Source organism: Xylona heveae (assembly GCF_001619985.1).
Source record: "Xylona heveae TC161 unplaced genomic scaffold L228scaffold_16, whole genome shotgun sequence".
In the NCBI taxonomy this organism is placed as follows: Eukaryota; Fungi; Ascomycota; class Xylonomycetes; order Xylonales; family Xylonaceae; genus Xylona; species Xylona heveae.
Genome location: NW_017264208.1, coordinates 89,573 through 104,514, shown reverse-complemented (window position 1 = coordinate 104,514; position 14,942 = coordinate 89,573). Strand labels below are relative to the sequence as shown.

Here is a 14,942-nt window from a genome sequence, read left to right as displayed (position 1 = left end):
AAGAGATGTATAATGAATATAAATTTCTAAAAAAAAAAAAGGTAGTATGCGGTATAGAGGCACAATGATGAACAGATCCCCCAAAATGGGTAAATGTTGATGACTGGGGCTGTGCGGCTGAGCCGCTGTGCAATGACTCACTTGAAATAATATCATCAGAATATATAAACAAATTTCAGGGACAATTCGAACTTTACCCATATCTATTACGCAAGAAAACAAATAATAGGTATGTAATCTGATATGAAAGAGGCTTTTGAGCAGGCTAACATCCATCGCAGACGGCCTTCTTGAAGCCAAAGTAATTGTGATTTGTGGCACATTGGCCTCCCCCGTACCCATGGCCCATCAGGCACACAACATCCCATGGACTCTCTTGTCTTCGAATCTGAAATGGGCCCCGGCTGGTTCTTGTAATTGCGGCGCCACGAATCTTCGCCCCAGATTGAGACCCAATCAGGGCAAGGAATTAACATACTTCGCCAACGCTTTTGCGAAGAATATTGCCGAGCATTCAGCATGCGAGCGCAGAAAATACCCCGAAAAATATGATGAGCCAAGCGCTACGGACGTTATACTTGATGAAGATATTGTCAAGAAGATTATTCCAACTGTCCGCCGATGGCGCAGCGAGCGTGAGTCGGACTACTGTTGCGGCGGGAATGCTTGCCGACCTCATGAGGATGGAGAGTGTCAATGCCCTGCTCTCCCGTACGAGGAGAGAAGAGTGTCCGCGTTTTTCCGGGCAAGGGTCATGAACGACTGCTATAAGTTTTTTGAAGTTAACAAGGCTGGTTTCTTCAACCTTGAACTTGTCAAGACCTTGATTTTGCACGGTGAAATGGACCCTATCTTACGCGCGAGTGCCCATCCCCGCGTGAGCCTTAAAGATTGGTGGCACGATGGAGAATGCATGTGCATGGTAAGTCATTGACAAGACACTTTGGCGCCCTCCCCCCCCACCACCACTGACCAATTGATCAGACGCACTTTTTAAATTCATTCTGACTACCAACAGGATCCTGATCTCGGATGGGACCAACTCTGCGAGAAGGCACTGGCTGCCTACATGTGTTTGAATGTGACATATTGCTTCCCGGAGATGTGGGATGTGGCGTCTGGTAAAACCGAAGAGACCGATTATCGCCATACCAAATTCTACCAACATACGCTCATGATGTGCACGGAGGTTGGCATCACCTCAGATGTTGTGATGTATCCACATCAACAGTTCTTCGGTGCCATCAACCACAGGTTGGCTTCTGTGGATGAAAATCATCGCTGCGGAAAATTTCCGTTCGATAAGTTTCTCGCCTTAATGGGCTCGACCGAGCACCAGCCGAACTTATCTGACGTCTGTCTTGTGCGCTGGATGCTGTGTCGTAAAGGACTCCCTGTCGAGCTGTCAATAGAGATAATGAGATTTGCCGAATACGTGCCAAAAGGGACCCTCAAAGTGCCACACGATCCGTTCCACCCTTCCAACAGCGAAGAACTAGCCCTGTATCTTAAATATTGCTGGCAGATCCTGGTCCGCTGTGATATGATGGCTAAGGCGCTTGATATGAAGATTCCCTGGCAGAATCTAATCACTAAGTGCATTATCGAACTATGGGGCTCCAAAGACTGCTGCTTAAGGAAGTGGTACGAGTGGCTGGGGTCTGGTGAGTATGATACTACCCGCTACGAGTTTTTATAGAGTGCTCTTGAAACGGAAAGTAAAAAAATATAGCAGAAAGTTTCCGTTCCTGACATTTGCACTTGCGAAATCTGGGGTGATATTGAGACTCCAAAACATATAATAATAAGTTTTACCCTTGTTTGTTACCATGCTACAAAAGCTATTGATTCTAATAATAATATAATACTTCTACCTTGCCATATATGTATGAGAAACAAAATGGCGTCATGCCGTACCAGAAAAGTCCATTCATAAAGGGACTGGGATGTCACTGATGAATTTAAGCATTACACAAACACAAGAGAAGTATAGTAAAATAGCACGGTCTAGTTACCAGTAGAACTCCAGTCTCAACAAGAAATTTAGCAGCGTGACAGTGTCTAAATGAGCCAAGGCCCAAGAGCTATCAAATCAAGGACGGATACCACAAGTAGCTACTGCAGGCTGCAGGCATTTTTGTACAAAGGCCACTTTATATTTATACCGAGTGCCATCCTCTATGATACGATCCAACTACCAAACTCTCGTGGGAACAGGTGGAGGTGGAAATATACAAATTGGCAAATTGCGTCTCCTATGGGGGAATTAAAGCTCGGTCATTAGTAATTTCTACTATCTGATTACAAACGGTCGGCCGTTGAATCATATCATTGTTGAATTTTCAGCAGGGAAATCTAGCTGATCTCATTCATGTATCCACCTCGGACACGGCATATCTTGAACCAAACCTCCCACCGTCATTGATCTATTAAAGTATTATTGCATTTTTTTTTAGAAAAGCCTTGGGTTTGACAATCTGAATTACTTGGTACATCATCTAAGAATAGAGGAGTAATTTGCCTCGGTAGCGAAGAATCACATTCATATCTTTTCCTATCGGCCTTGCCCTTTTGTCTTGTCTCTCTAAAGGTGGCCTTCTGACGGACGAATACTATCCCCAAGGAAGAACGATATGGTTGTATGACGTCTGGAAGATATGAGTGATTCGTGTTCTTTTAAATTTAATGGACGGGTATTAGTCGCGTCTAGTCAAGACATTTTGACAGTGTTTGAGCATACCAAATAAATTTTCCGATCTCCATGAAGAAAAAGCCGTTGTTTATGGAATAAAAATAGCAAGACCCTCGAAAATAGGCTGGCTCTCTGTCTGAGTAGATGTAGTACTTTCGGGATTCCTGAGGCTATAGATGGGCACAGTCGACGCGATGTGATCCACGTCCCTGAGGAAAGAAAATGACGCCAATGCGCTGGATTAAAATAAGAAACTCAGGCAGAAACGTTGCTCGCTTCATGTGGAAGACAACGTCGCTCGGAATAGAAAAGGAAAGAAACCGTTCGTGGCGGCGGGGATTCCAATGAAACCTGTTCATAGCCCGTAAACTCGTTGCCTCAAGTGACAAAGCCCTTTTGTCAGGCCTTCCGGTTTCACTTTTATGTATCTTCATTGAGCATAAAGGTACTGGTGGTCAAGAAAATGGATATATAGCCCTAAAAATCGCAGTAGTCAATACTACCATCACTTTGCTAATAGGGTCTTTGCAAATATGGGACGTACTGATAATAGTAGATCCATGTGTGAAAGATTTTGCCCTCCCTGTAATCTTTTGCCTACTAAAGTCAGCAGTAACCCAGTTCAAACCGGAGAGTCAGCCCTACTAGACCATCGACAAATTCATCCATCAACTCGTCTTCTTCCTCCAGCCACTGCTGCTGACGTGGCGTAAGCGAACCGACTTCTAACGTCTGAGCACAGTCGAAATCAATCCACAGGGCTCTTCCTGCGCAATGATCAACTTCTTGAACCATCATATTTCGCGGATACAGATCACCATGGAAGACACCGGCCTCATGGATCTCAGTGAGGATTTGACGCAGTTTGCGGGCCCTCTCCTCTGTGAAATTAGATAGATCTATTCGCCGCATATTTGGTATGTATTCGATCAAGACAGCATTGGGGCGCAAACGGTCGTTGAGAAATCTCTTCAAGTGTGGTTGCCATTCCATAGGGTCTATCTGTTCTATCGTGCCGTAAAAGTCAGGGATGTCTCCGCGATCACATAATCCTTTCGCCTTGAGTCGAGAATAGGCCCGGCTTTCACATTTGAAATTGTCGACTTCGCGACCTGGCGGGACGAAAGAGAGGACAACAGTGTGAAACTAAACGGATACAGTGCATCGTTAGAGACCAGTGTCAAGAAGGCCGTCAAGGTTGCGTACCACTTTCATCACGCAGTCCATGCCACGCCAACGCACTCGGAAGATACAACCCGAGTCAGACTTCTTAAGTTCCTCCACGAAGAGCACCTCTGACAGTTTGATGTCCATGATTTCTGTGGGTGACGTGAGAAGAGAGGCTTGGATCTCCGCAAAGTGGTCATATTAATGGATGTAGTGATTATGTAGTACTTAGAGTTATCTAAGCGAAAATAAAGGGTTTCAGTTAGCGCACCCGCCCGGGCCGCGCTATAAGATTTCCATCTCCACCTATCAAGTTGGTACTGTACAGCCATAAACAATAATGCTCATAATTTGAATTTACGCCATCGATTTTTTTTCTAAATAGTCTTTTTTTTTAACTCTACTTGACATAACTTCTTTCTCGGAAATACCTAGCAAACAACTGTCCGATTGAATGCCTCTCTCTTCTATGCCGAGATGGAACTCTACAAGAGGGCCGGACCCTCGCAAGAAAGGACAAAATACAAAGTGCCAAACGGATGGATCATCACAAGGCTCATTCACGTGGCAGAAGGATCTATCATGTGTAACTGATTTTATATTCACATGAAATGAAAATGTGACCCAGCTCACATATATATTGCTTGATCTGCAAAGCATGTCTCTCTGGGACTACAATATAGTAACGTTTCAAAGTATTTTTCTCAATGTTGATAGTAGAACATTGTATCTAATTGCAACCAATCGCAATCCCAGTCATTGTACTTTCTAATAGAAATTAGGCAGCAGCCCTAAACTGAGCATATATACAAGTTTGCCAACGTTGGCCAATTCTGGAACGAGAATCAGCAACAGCGGAAAAATCCTACGTTTACCAAGCTATCAACGCTCCCACGTTTCACCACCCAAGTGATTTGACAAGATACTCTGTACATAGAATGGCAAATCAAGTTACCCTTCTTGCCTATCTGCAACACGGCCCACCGACGTTACCAGTCATCGACAATGGATCCTCGCATGACAATACAACAAGCAAAAGCTATTCTGCGGAGGATATTTCTCAGGTCGGAGTCTGGTCATCTTTCAACTTGAACACCATCATGCAGCAGTTCCAGCCTCTACTGGCCAATGCACGGATCGAAGATGAGGCAATGCCCACTTCTCCTCCGCAAGCAATCAATTCAGAGACAGGTCTCCAGCAACGCTTCTCATTTTATTTAAATGCAAGAGTTAGACGATCACTTCGCGTTGGCTTTCACTACCTGGCTACGAATAACCAGCTCCTGAATCATACGGTCGTAAGTTTCGCAGAAGGGAGCTTGGCTCAAATGGTCAATACATACAGACCGGACACTGCGTACTTTGACTCAAATCTCCCCACGTTAACCAGGCCGAATCGAGCGCCTGGTGAGTTGAAGCCGTCTTACAAGTGGTCACTCTCTCTCAGAGACAGTCCGGCTTCTAAGCAGACAAGAGAATTCAAGCAGGCTTTGTCGCAAGTCAATTACTACATGAATCAACACAAAGCTCGTTTTGGGTTTATACTTACCGACCGTGAACTTGTCGCAATTCGGCGACTAGATAACGCCGGCAGCATGGAGCTGTCAGAATCAATCCCCTGGAGTGCTCAAGGGACGCAACATCAGCCACGACTTACCGTGTTGCTTGCGCTATGGTACCTAGGCATGTTGGCGTCAGATGATCAACAATGGTCCTTACCATAGGTATGCAGACCCTGGTGTGATGCATGACCCCTTTGCTAGAGCTGTTTTAATCGATCATCAGGCTCTTTTCCGCCTGTCTTTTCTTCTACACTTTTTTTTCTAATCTCCCTCAGCATTTTTACCAGCTCTTTATCTTTGCTTCGTTTTAAGAGTCTAGACTGACTTCTCCAGAGTTTGATCAATAGAGAGTAGCTGAAAATATCAACGGACATCAAGAAAAATTTGCATCTACATGAATATTTGCAGTACAGATAGTCAATGGAACATTCCGTTTTCGACAGCAAATATGGCACTACTGCGCACTGTTTCCATCAAAGATTATGCAATAGGATAGTATGGACAAGGAGACTCTGGAACTGTAATTTCCGAGGCGTATGTGCTCAAGTATCAAAGTATTCAATACCAATGGCATAGAGATATTACCTGACATCTATGGCTCCGAACTAATGAGCCTTTAAAGGAATAATTAATTAGATTAAAACATCTAGAGAAAACTAAACAAAAGTCTCATGGCGTTTGTACTTAGCTTCAAGCTATGCACTGCTGGTAAACGAATACAAAAGCTGAGTGCAAAAAAAGGGTCTCCCATGTCTGCCCATGCCATTGTATAGTCTACGCCACATAAAAGAAGGAATATCCAAATGCTTGGAATCGTAATCTAACAACAATGAAATTTCACCACTTTATCCACTGGTCAGCGTGAGGGTTCACTACGCCAGGCCCGCCTGGCGTCAACCGGGGCTCTTCTCCCTCGTCACCTTCCTCCAGGCCAATGACTCCACTCAGTCGGTCCAGCTCAGCACCCTGGATGGCATCAACATATCCAATGGTCAAAATAATCTTGTAGAGGTTGAGTGAATATTATAGGTAATTGCAATAAAAATATATACCAGATTAATCGTTTTTTCTCCATTGACTAGTCACAATGACAATACAATCATACTGGCACAAGAAAACGTTCTTATAATTTAGATTTTCTAACACCTCCCAAGCCGTGACCATATTGTGCACGCTTATCCTCTTCATGAATTATGAATCAGGACTAAGCCATGGATGGTGTAGAAGTTGCGCAGCACTTTTTCGCCTCCCGGGCTCCCAGTCGAGCGTAGACATCAAGAAATCGAGAAAAAGATCTATGTCACCAGTGCCTTCTAATCTTTCTTTTAGCGGAATTGATTCAATTACGAAACCATTCCACGACCCTGTCAACTATTATTAATACTTTTCAGACACGAAGCTCGCACACACTTACCGCGATCATCAAAGTACGTCGAGCGTACAGGACTGACATCGATAAAGCGCTCTGGAGGAGGGCCGAGGTATGAAATCATTGTTGACAAAGTATCGCGCTCGTTATCGTGCCCAAATAAGAATTCTCCACAGAGAAGCTCCCATACCTTGAAACATTCAGCGAGATAGGATTCTATAACTGAGAAATAGCCGGCCAAAAGACTTACCAAGACTCCCAAATTCCAAATATCAATGCTGGAATCCCATCTCATCCGCAAGATTACTTCTGGAGCACGATACGGGATGGGTTGAACAACCCCAGTATACTTTTCTTTGCCGTAGACACCCATTCCTAAATCGCAAAGGATGGGAAAGCCGAGAGGATTATCGTAACTTAGCTTTTTAGACTCGTAAATCGTGTATCCATCGTCCACTACCTTGCGAGGGCTTGGATTCTGACTCTCATTGTCAACTAATCCTTGCAGGATCTCGTTGCCATTTTCTGGTAGTGTACATAGGACATTATTGAGTTTGACATCTTTATGACACTTATCAGCAACCGATTTCATTCGACAAGTCCAACTCGCATACCTGTATGCACCACACCCGACTGATGGAGGTAATCTAGCGCATGCAAGAGGTATGTAGTAATCCACTTGACTTGAGGCAGATTAACTACTTTTTCGGGCTGCAGTTCAACGTACTCCAATAGGCTGTTTCCGAGCGGTTCGTAAACAAAGCATGGGTGGTAGCCGTTTGGAGCCTCGATTTCGAAATAATCACATGTTCTTCTAACACAATACCGTCCGTTGTGATCCAAGGATTTGGATTTAAGATACTTCGAGACCATAATCTCATTGGGACTTTTATCGTTTTCTTTTCGTAACGTGCCGACTTTGAGAGTCTTGTAGGAACTTTCTCTGCGATTTTTTCAGCAAACTATCAAAGATCAATTCGGTTTCCCCATGGGCAACGCACAACGTATCATGACAGAGCCAGACGGTTGAATATCCTCCATAACCCAATTTGGCAGCGGGGGTATATCTGTTGTGTATCTGTTCGCCGATGTGTACTGGATAGTACCGCAGCGCATTAAAACGACTGAGTGATTCCTCTTCAATTTTCCGAGAAAAAAGCATAGAACTATGAAGCATGGCCGAAAATGCCGGATGTCGTGACCGGAAACTACTTCTGAGCAAATGGGTGCGGCACACACGACTAAAGTTTGAAGAAAGCAGGATCATAACATTAATCAAGTCATATATCATGAGAACATAGAAGATGCAAAAAAGAGCTAAGGAAGAAATTTGGCGTTACGAGTAAACCATCCCATTGCCGTCAACCAGTTGGGAGTCGGAAGGGCATACGGATTACGCGCTTAGCACTCACCACTGGGCTAGCTCGTTAAAGTAGTCCGCACTACGCAAAGCTTAAACATGGACCGGACTTGTGGGCAACTGATGACACGGAAACTTGGTACCAAGAGTTCAATCACATATCAAATAAATACCGAAAAATGCTTCGTGTAAACTCTGATACTTTGGTCGCACCGGGGAATAGTTTCTGATCACCATCAATCCACATGGCCGCATTACTGCGACTTCTTCTTCACGTCCACGTCGCCGTTCTCGTCCACATGTATAGTCTCAACCCTCGCATTCTTTTCATTCAACATCTGGATGGAAATAACATTCTTGCCGGAGCCATCATGACTTTTGTGTAATTTCGTACCCCTATACAGCGATGAGAAACAGTATTAATCTGAGAAGAGCGGTTATCCACACTTGAGCTTGATATTCTTGATCGCCGAGTTCTAGACATTGTAAGCTACACTGCATATCAATAGCACGAACAAGGTGCCGCATACAGCCGCCATCCTATCAATCACTGCTTTCTCAGCAAAAGTATTCATTGGCGCAGAAAGACCGGCAAGTTTCGTGGCCCACGATGACATCGCGCAGCAATCTCATAAAGATGAATGTAGACCAGGCAATGAATGTGCCAGTTTCTCACCTGCCAATTCTGAAATCATCAACGTCGTTGACCTTCTTGCCCTGATAGTTTGTTGGTTTGGATCATATATTATTTTTTCGCAAAGGAGAGTAGATATTTCCCCGCATTACAACTGTCCCCGCCCAGGCAGCAACGGTGAGCTTCCACAGAGGCTGATTTTCCATATGGATGATTGGCTGTTCTTCTTCCCTGCATCAGCCACAGAATACCATCCCGCTTGTACAGACACGAAATTCCATAAGACAGGCTTTGATCAGGTCATCAATGATGTTACTTGTCTTCTTGCGGTCCAGCTGCATCTTGACAAAGCTAAATAACATTTCGCTATCTGCCCCGCAAGGATTTTCGCACGCGTCTGCAAGTACTCATGCCGGACTACCTGATTCGAAGGTATTGTCTTTGAAGTTTAAGTGGAGAAGAATGCGAGGATAAAATTGAACGTTGACATTTATCCTGGAATGCTATATAATTTCCTTGAGAAAAAAGAAAAGCAGTTCTTTATACTAAATCGCATCATTGATGATATCTCGTAACACAGGCCGATTACCCAAAAGCACGCGTTCCGATACCTTTCCAGTCTTAACGCCAGCCTTTCCCGTTTCCATAAATTTCCGCATAAACCCTGCAGACTTTTCCTTGGAAGAAGGTGTCTGCTTCGATTTAACTGATATGCTCTGTTGGTTCTGTTGCTGCATCATTTGCTCTGTCAATGCAGGAGCAGCGTCAACAGCGCTCATGCTTGCTTGTGTAAATGCTTCATCCCAATAATGACCCGTCACAGCGGACCGCGGTAGATCGTATCGCCAAGCCTTCTTTTCAACCAGGTTGAGGAAATTTGCCAGGAGATCGTTGCCTGATAACGTAGTGCGAGAACCCAGCACTAGCAATTTGGTCCGAGCGCGGGTAAAAGCAACATTGACACGGCGCCAGTCGCGAAGGAGATCACCGATCTGGCGGTTGTCGTTGCTGCGGACAAGTGATAGGATTATGACCTCCTTATCTCGGCCTTGGAATCGGTCCGCAGTATGCATCTCAACATCTGGATGATGGCGAAGATTCTGTTTGATCAGCGCAAGCTGGGAGCGGTAGAGAGTGATGACACCGATTTCGCTCGCATTTACGCCTGTACTTAAAAGTGCTTCGACGAGCTGAGTGCTCAAATTCGCTTCAATGTGGTTTACCACTCGAGACCCGTTCACTTCTTCCCGAGACGCAGGAAGAAGAGGGTCAGTATTGACAAAGCTGACTTTAACATTGGGATCAAGAAGATCTCGAAGCCAGCAACTGCCTCGATGAGGTCCGAGGCATACATCCTTCTGCCCTGGAGACAAAAGGTCCATGCTGAAATTAGTGAAATGATGCTGCTTGAGGCCATCCATGTTTGGTATGGCAATGGATCGTCGTTTTACAACTTCATTTCCACATTTGAGGCGCCCGTCGTAGATGAGCGTATTAGACAAGAGCATGACATCTTCGCACATGCGATATTGATGTTCCAAGCTGACAACCGATGTAGGGTGAAGATCCGATAGCAATTTGAACAAGCTGACGTCCAAACCTCCCTCTCTTGCTTCTTCGTTTTGGACGAGAGGTGGCAATTGGTAGTGATCGCCAACGAGGATAAAAGTCTTTGCCATGCGAATGGGGCCAAGGCACACAGGAAGAGTGATCTGGGATGCTTCGTCTACAATACAATAGTCGAAGATCCGTTCATTAAATATTGAATGGTTCACGCCCAGACATGTGGTTGCAACGACACTGGGACGGTGGTAGGCCTGATGAACCTCTTCAATCGATCCTTTTGGCTGGCTCGCAAGCTCTGCGAACTCCTGGACTTCGGGGTGAACCTTGGCAATTGCTCCAATGCGCAAGATCCGGATGCCATCATCGCGAATTTTCAGCAGAATATTATCGACCGCGGTGTGGGTGTAAGAAGTCAACAGCACGCTTTTCCCTTGAGAAACTAGAGCTCTGATAATATGAGCTATCGTCGTTGTTTTGCCGGTACCGGGCATGCCTAGAACTAGCGCATAGTCCCTGGCACTCATCACTGTTTCGATGGCGCGTTTCTGGTCGACATTCAACGTGGCCTGGCTTGACGGACCAGGCAACGTATATGCTGTTGGTGATGGCTTGAAGGATGGTGCCTTGCCTTCGATAACGAGTTCCCGGATCTCTCGGGCGTGAAAGACGTCCACCGCCATTGCCTGGATCAAATTGTTACGGACAGTTGCCATACCGTTGCTGAATTCATCCTTATCAAGGCGATAAAGCACAGGTTCCTCAGATTCGATAGAGGCCATGGTAGATTGTGGTTGTCCATCCTCGAATACTTCCATGATGCCTGCAAACGTTTGATTTGACTCTGCATCAAAACCAGGCCGCCTAATTCGCGCATTCTGCAGTCGGCGATCAACAGCCACCGAGATTCTATGCTTCCGCACGTGCGTCACATATCCGTTGGCCAGAGCAAAATGGCCTTTTTCATCCGATATCACAATTGGCTCTCCCACGCCGATTTGCGATTCCACAAAAGAAAAGCTGGCAGCTGGCTTCTGCTTCACAAACGAATATCTGAACCGATTGATCTTGGGACCACTTTCTGATTCGAAAGCTGATCCCGGTTCGATAATCACATTGGCAAAGCATCGCCCAAGTTTCTCGCGCTCCTGGCTCAACATGGTCCACAGTTCTCTCCGAAACTTCATGGAGTCCTTTTCCTCCTTGGTGAGAAGGCCATCCCATTTCTTGAAGAATTCCTGATGAGCCGGCTTTAAGTGTCGGACGACGTCGTCAAACTTTTCCTTCATTCCGCTGGACTCGCCGTCTCCACCGTCTACCAATTTGTGATATACAAAGCAAGGAAGCTTCGCATAGCATTTTCCACAGAGATGTGAACTTTTAAGCATCGGCGGGAGCTGTAGCCGATCCTTTACAAAGCACGCGATTCTGTTCCGTTGCATCACCATATGACGAATTTCATGTCGAATTGCAGGTATTCTAAAGATATCCGATGCTTCCATGTAATATAAAATACCGTAAGCGACTTCTATATCTAAAATTAAAGTCAGCAAGTGCACTTTGTGCAATCCTGTCAAAACGTACCATATCGATCAGAAAGAAGCAATGTATAAAGCGCTGTTTGGGCTCGGTGTTGAGCATTACTGGCGTTTCTCCCAGTCTTCACCTCGAAGGGAACCGTCAGAGTGCGCTTGCTAGGACCGTCCTGCATGACAACTTGGACAGTGGCATCAATGTTCCCCTTGAGTCCGTACATGGGAGACCATATGTGCTCTTCAACGTCTAGCAATTTATTGATGCTCATTTTGACCTGTCGTTCATTCCTGTCTTTTACTATGGCGTTGGGCTTTGGAGATTAGCTGATGTTTACATGATTGTTGCATGAACGGCCCGCCGAGCTTACCTTTGGCATTTCTGAAATAAACAGCTCAGCCCAGGACTGCAACTCGGGCATTTTGCCTTTAAGGTAATCCGATGCTTGTGGTACCGTTAAATGTATTTCATAAAGGGCTTCCATGTATCTGAGAACCACTTCATCGATTGTCTTGGCTAGCCATTCCAAGTCCCACTGATTGGCCCGCATAGCCTCTTGGAAGATTTCATGAAGCATATGGCCATAGACCTGCGGTGCACTGGCATCACTGGTAGCCTTGACTCGATCCTGCAAGACAGCGCGCCGCATGCAGCCAAAGGAATCAGCTACAACCGTTGCAGAAATGAGGTGATCCGGATGTAAGATAAGCATATTAGAAGCGTCGTCAACAATGCAATGTCCCGTGCGGTCAAATCTACCGATAAGATGAATGTAAGAGCCAGTCGTACAAGGTGTATCATACCAAGACTGGCGCAGTGCAATCACTTTAACTGCCTTTGTCTTTTCGTCGGACACCATGAGTATCTGTTGGGCAACTTTAGCAGCCTGCCACCCAAGAAAAGAGTTGGTTATTTTTTCGGTACCTTCTCCGGCTGCTCCTTACCAGCAAAAGTGTTATAAGAGCTCTCAGCAAGACTAGTGATAAGGTATCGTTTGATTGCACACGGCTCCGTTTCACTCTTAGATTTTTTAGCACCGGATCATAATTGGGGATGTACATGGAGCCTTACGAAGTTTTGATGATTCGAAGACGGTCTGCTTGCTTGGGTTGCAGCAACTTCTGCAGCCACGAACTGTTCCAATTCAATATCGTCCTCGCCGAATTCGTCATCTGATGAATGATCAATGATGGCGTGGGTCGAGCCTTTTTGTGATATTGACTTGGCAGGGTTGGTGCCAGTCTCCGTCGCTGGTTGTGGAAGGGTATCAAGTGTATGGACTGGCGGATCGCTCAGAAATTCCTCAGATTGGTCATATCGAGCTGCCATATGCTCCAAATCTGCTGTGAAGAGGTCGTCTTCATCACTTCCAAAATCATCAGACTCGACAAGAGCCTCCATGATATCCTCGCCATAATCTTCATTGGGAGCTGACTGCGCAGCCGACATCACTGAAACATTGACATTCGCGTTGTTTTCATTAATAGCTTCCCCACCGGCGTCAGATGCCAGAGCCTTTGGATGGTGCTTTGCATATCTGTTGGGATTCATCTCAGTCTCGTCCCTGGCAAGTGACTTCATTGCTATCTCTTCGCGTTGATACAGGGCAGCCGCGCTTTTGGATGAGTCTGCTCCGGTTGTTTGAGCCCTTCGCTGAAGGGGCGAGGGCGGAGGCACAAAAAGAGAATCACTTCTGTCTGGTAGTGGCGAAGAGCTAGACGGCTCAGCAGGATCTCCCGTCATACCCTCTTTTGTAAAGCTCTCTTGGATGCGATCCATGAGCATGCTGACCCTTGATAGCTTCGACCGCTCCTTTCCCGGGCTGCCAGAAGCAAAAACATCGTTATTGTCTTTCTCTTCTTGCGGGCCCTTGATTCGCCTGCGCTTGGAGGCTGACGTCGGCCATTCGTTATGACAGCTGAGTGATCTTCTCAAGAGACCCCTAGGCAAAGCAGATCCACAGTGCGGCGAAGAAGCTTCAATAAGGTGTGCAAATGGAGGAACCGGAGAAGCACTTGGCGAGTTCTTCATTCCAGTTTTGACCGTATAGCGATTCCACAGTTCGGTAGCAGGGTCGGCTTGAGGCGTCTTCAACGAGTCTTGTAGTGTCTGTAAGTCTAGCGATTCCCTTCTATTCGCGGCTTTAATCTTTTTGTCAGGACGAGAAGAGGAGATGGGGGAGGGTGTTCGCGTCCTCCCTTCTTCGCGGATTTTCGGGAGTGGGGTATCGAAGGAGCTGCCCAGGTTCGAACTTTTGGGGGACCGCCGTGAATGATCCCAGTAAACGCGCTCGTGGGGTGTAGAATCTTTGGCTTGTGAAGAACTCAGTGTAGCATCCTCGTTGTTTCCTAGAAGACCCGCCAAGAGCAGTCGAGGACCAGGAGTCTGCGGACATTCTTTGCCGGTTTTCGGGCCCTCCACTGGAACAGATTGGACGTGAGTTGAGTCTTCGACATGGCCATCCGGGTTCCAAGAATGCAAATTCTCCTTGTCCTGGACTTCAAATTGGTGTGCGGCGTTTGGCTTTGTCACTGATCCATGGCTATCTTCAAACATGAATGCTTTCAATTTTGAACGCGATTGAGTAGAAGCTGAAATAGGCGGGGCAGTTGTCGAGTGCTTCAAAGAAGGGACGGCATTGGAATGTGAAGGAAGGTTTCCTGTACTGGTATGACGCTGCCATCGACGGTTCTGCGAAAGTGATGATATCAATATCAGCTCGGCCTCTATAGAGTATCGACATCCAAACGTAACATGTAACATACAGCAGCCGGTTTAGGTACCTGATCGAAGAAAGATCTTTGTTTGTTGGACATGATGGCAGGCCATCTGAAGCTCTCCCAACAAAAGTTGAGCAAGATTCTTGTGGAGCAAGCTCAGCAACTGTCTAGCAAGGCTGAGGTTTCAATGTGGAGATGTTCCAGACACGACGCGTACACGTTCAGGCGCTGTCATATCTACAGTTGTACCCGCGCGGGTACGCGAAAGCACGTGACTTGAATATCCCAACCGCCGGTACAATTATTTCCTGGGAAGGGCCCGATGATCGTCCACTAGGCGTC

At 46.0% G+C, this 14,942-nt stretch overlaps 6 protein-coding genes across 6 annotated transcripts; 2 read left to right on the top strand and 4 right to left on the bottom strand.

The window, feature by feature from the left end:
• Nucleotides 1-209: 209 nt before the first annotated feature.
• L228DRAFT_251694 (hypothetical protein) lies at nt 210-1,796 on the top strand. Its single transcript, XM_018333614.1, has 3 exons — nt 210-229; nt 282-922; nt 1,019-1,796. The coding sequence occupies exons 2-3, from the start codon at nt 341-343 to the stop codon at nt 1,697-1,699; spliced, it is 1,263 nt and encodes a 420-aa protein (XP_018184395.1). The 5' UTR covers nt 210-229; nt 282-340; the 3' UTR covers nt 1,700-1,796.
• Nucleotides 1,797-3,298: 1,502 nt separating this feature from the next.
• On the bottom strand, nt 3,299-4,006 carry L228DRAFT_271739 (hypothetical protein; the record flags this gene model as incomplete). Its single annotated transcript, XM_018335566.1, has 2 exons — nt 3,299-3,838; nt 3,899-4,006. 2 exons carry the CDS (start codon nt 4,004-4,006, stop codon nt 3,299-3,301), a joined length of 648 nt encoding a protein of 215 aa, XP_018184394.1.
• Nucleotides 4,007-4,689: 683 nt separating this feature from the next.
• L228DRAFT_286336 (hypothetical protein) lies at nt 4,690-6,098 on the top strand. The gene is made up of 2 exons (XM_018336437.1): nt 4,690-5,583; nt 5,755-6,098. Exon 1 carries the CDS (start codon nt 4,798-4,800, stop codon nt 5,581-5,583), a length of 786 nt encoding a protein of 261 aa, XP_018184393.1. The 5' UTR covers nt 4,690-4,797; the 3' UTR covers nt 5,755-6,098.
• A 392-nt stretch (nt 6,099-6,490) lies between these two features.
• On the bottom strand, nt 6,491-8,138 carry L228DRAFT_251689 (kinase-like protein). The gene is made up of 5 exons (XM_018333613.1): nt 7,792-8,138; nt 7,405-7,733; nt 7,041-7,351; nt 6,836-6,980; nt 6,491-6,785 (listed from the first exon to the last, which is right to left on the bottom strand). Exons 1-5 carry the CDS (start codon nt 7,965-7,967, stop codon nt 6,613-6,615), a joined length of 1,134 nt encoding a protein of 377 aa, XP_018184392.1. The 5' UTR covers nt 7,968-8,138; the 3' UTR covers nt 6,491-6,612.
• An 89-nt stretch (nt 8,139-8,227) lies between these two features.
• Nucleotides 8,228-8,896, bottom strand: L228DRAFT_286334 (hypothetical protein). Its single transcript, XM_018336436.1, has 3 exons — nt 8,681-8,896; nt 8,598-8,626; nt 8,228-8,546 (listed from the first exon to the last, which is right to left on the bottom strand). Exons 1-3 carry the CDS (start codon nt 8,765-8,767, stop codon nt 8,405-8,407), a joined length of 258 nt encoding a protein of 85 aa, XP_018184391.1. The 5' UTR covers nt 8,768-8,896; the 3' UTR covers nt 8,228-8,404.
• A 3,934-nt stretch (nt 8,897-12,830) lies between these two features.
• L228DRAFT_54207 (hypothetical protein) lies at nt 12,831-14,802 on the bottom strand. The gene is made up of 2 exons (XM_018336691.1): nt 14,646-14,802; nt 12,831-14,571 (listed from the first exon to the last, which is right to left on the bottom strand). Exons 1-2 carry the CDS (start codon nt 14,694-14,696, stop codon nt 12,922-12,924), a joined length of 1,701 nt encoding a protein of 566 aa, XP_018184390.1. The 5' UTR covers nt 14,697-14,802; the 3' UTR covers nt 12,831-12,921.
• Between the last annotated feature and the right edge of the window lie 140 nt (nt 14,803-14,942).

Coding starts and splice junctions, on each gene's coding strand:
- L228DRAFT_251694 (XM_018333614.1), top strand. CDS start 341: ATGGCCCATCAGGCACACAACATCCCATGGACTCTCTTGTCTTCGAAT. Junction 923..1,018: donor ATGGAGAATGCATGTGCATG/GTAAGTCATTGA, acceptor GACTACCAACAG/GATCCTGATCTCGGATGGGA.
- L228DRAFT_286336 (XM_018336437.1), top strand. CDS start 4,798: ATGGCAAATCAAGTTACCCTTCTTGCCTATCTGCAACACGGCCCACCG.
- L228DRAFT_286334 (XM_018336436.1), bottom strand. CDS start 8,767: ATGTCATCGTGGGCCACGAAACTTGCCGGTCTTTCTGCGCCAATGAAT. Junction 8,627..8,680: donor TGATTGATAGGATGGCGGCT/GTATGCGGCACC, acceptor TACAATGTCTAG/AACTCGGCGATCAAGAATAT. Junction 8,547..8,597: donor ATCAAGAATATCAAGCTCAA/GTGTGGATAACC, acceptor ATCGCTGTATAG/GGGTACGAAATTACACAAAA.
- L228DRAFT_251689 (XM_018333613.1), bottom strand. CDS start 7,967: ATGCTTCATAGTTCTATGCTTTTTTCTCGGAAAATTGAAGAGGAATCA. Junction 7,734..7,791: donor TGGCTCTGTCATGATACGTT/GTGCGTTGCCCA, acceptor AAAAAATCGCAG/AGAAAGTTCCTACAAGACTC. Junction 6,981..7,040: donor TTTGGAATTTGGGAGTCTTG/GTAAGTCTTTTG, acceptor GAATGTTTCAAG/GTATGGGAGCTTCTCTGTGG.
- L228DRAFT_54207 (XM_018336691.1), bottom strand. CDS start 14,696: ATGTCCAACAAACAAAGATCTTTCTTCGATCAGGTACCTAAACCGGCT. Junction 14,572..14,645: donor AGGTACCTAAACCGGCTGCT/GTATGTTACATG, acceptor TCACTTTCGCAG/AACCGTCGATGGCAGCGTCA.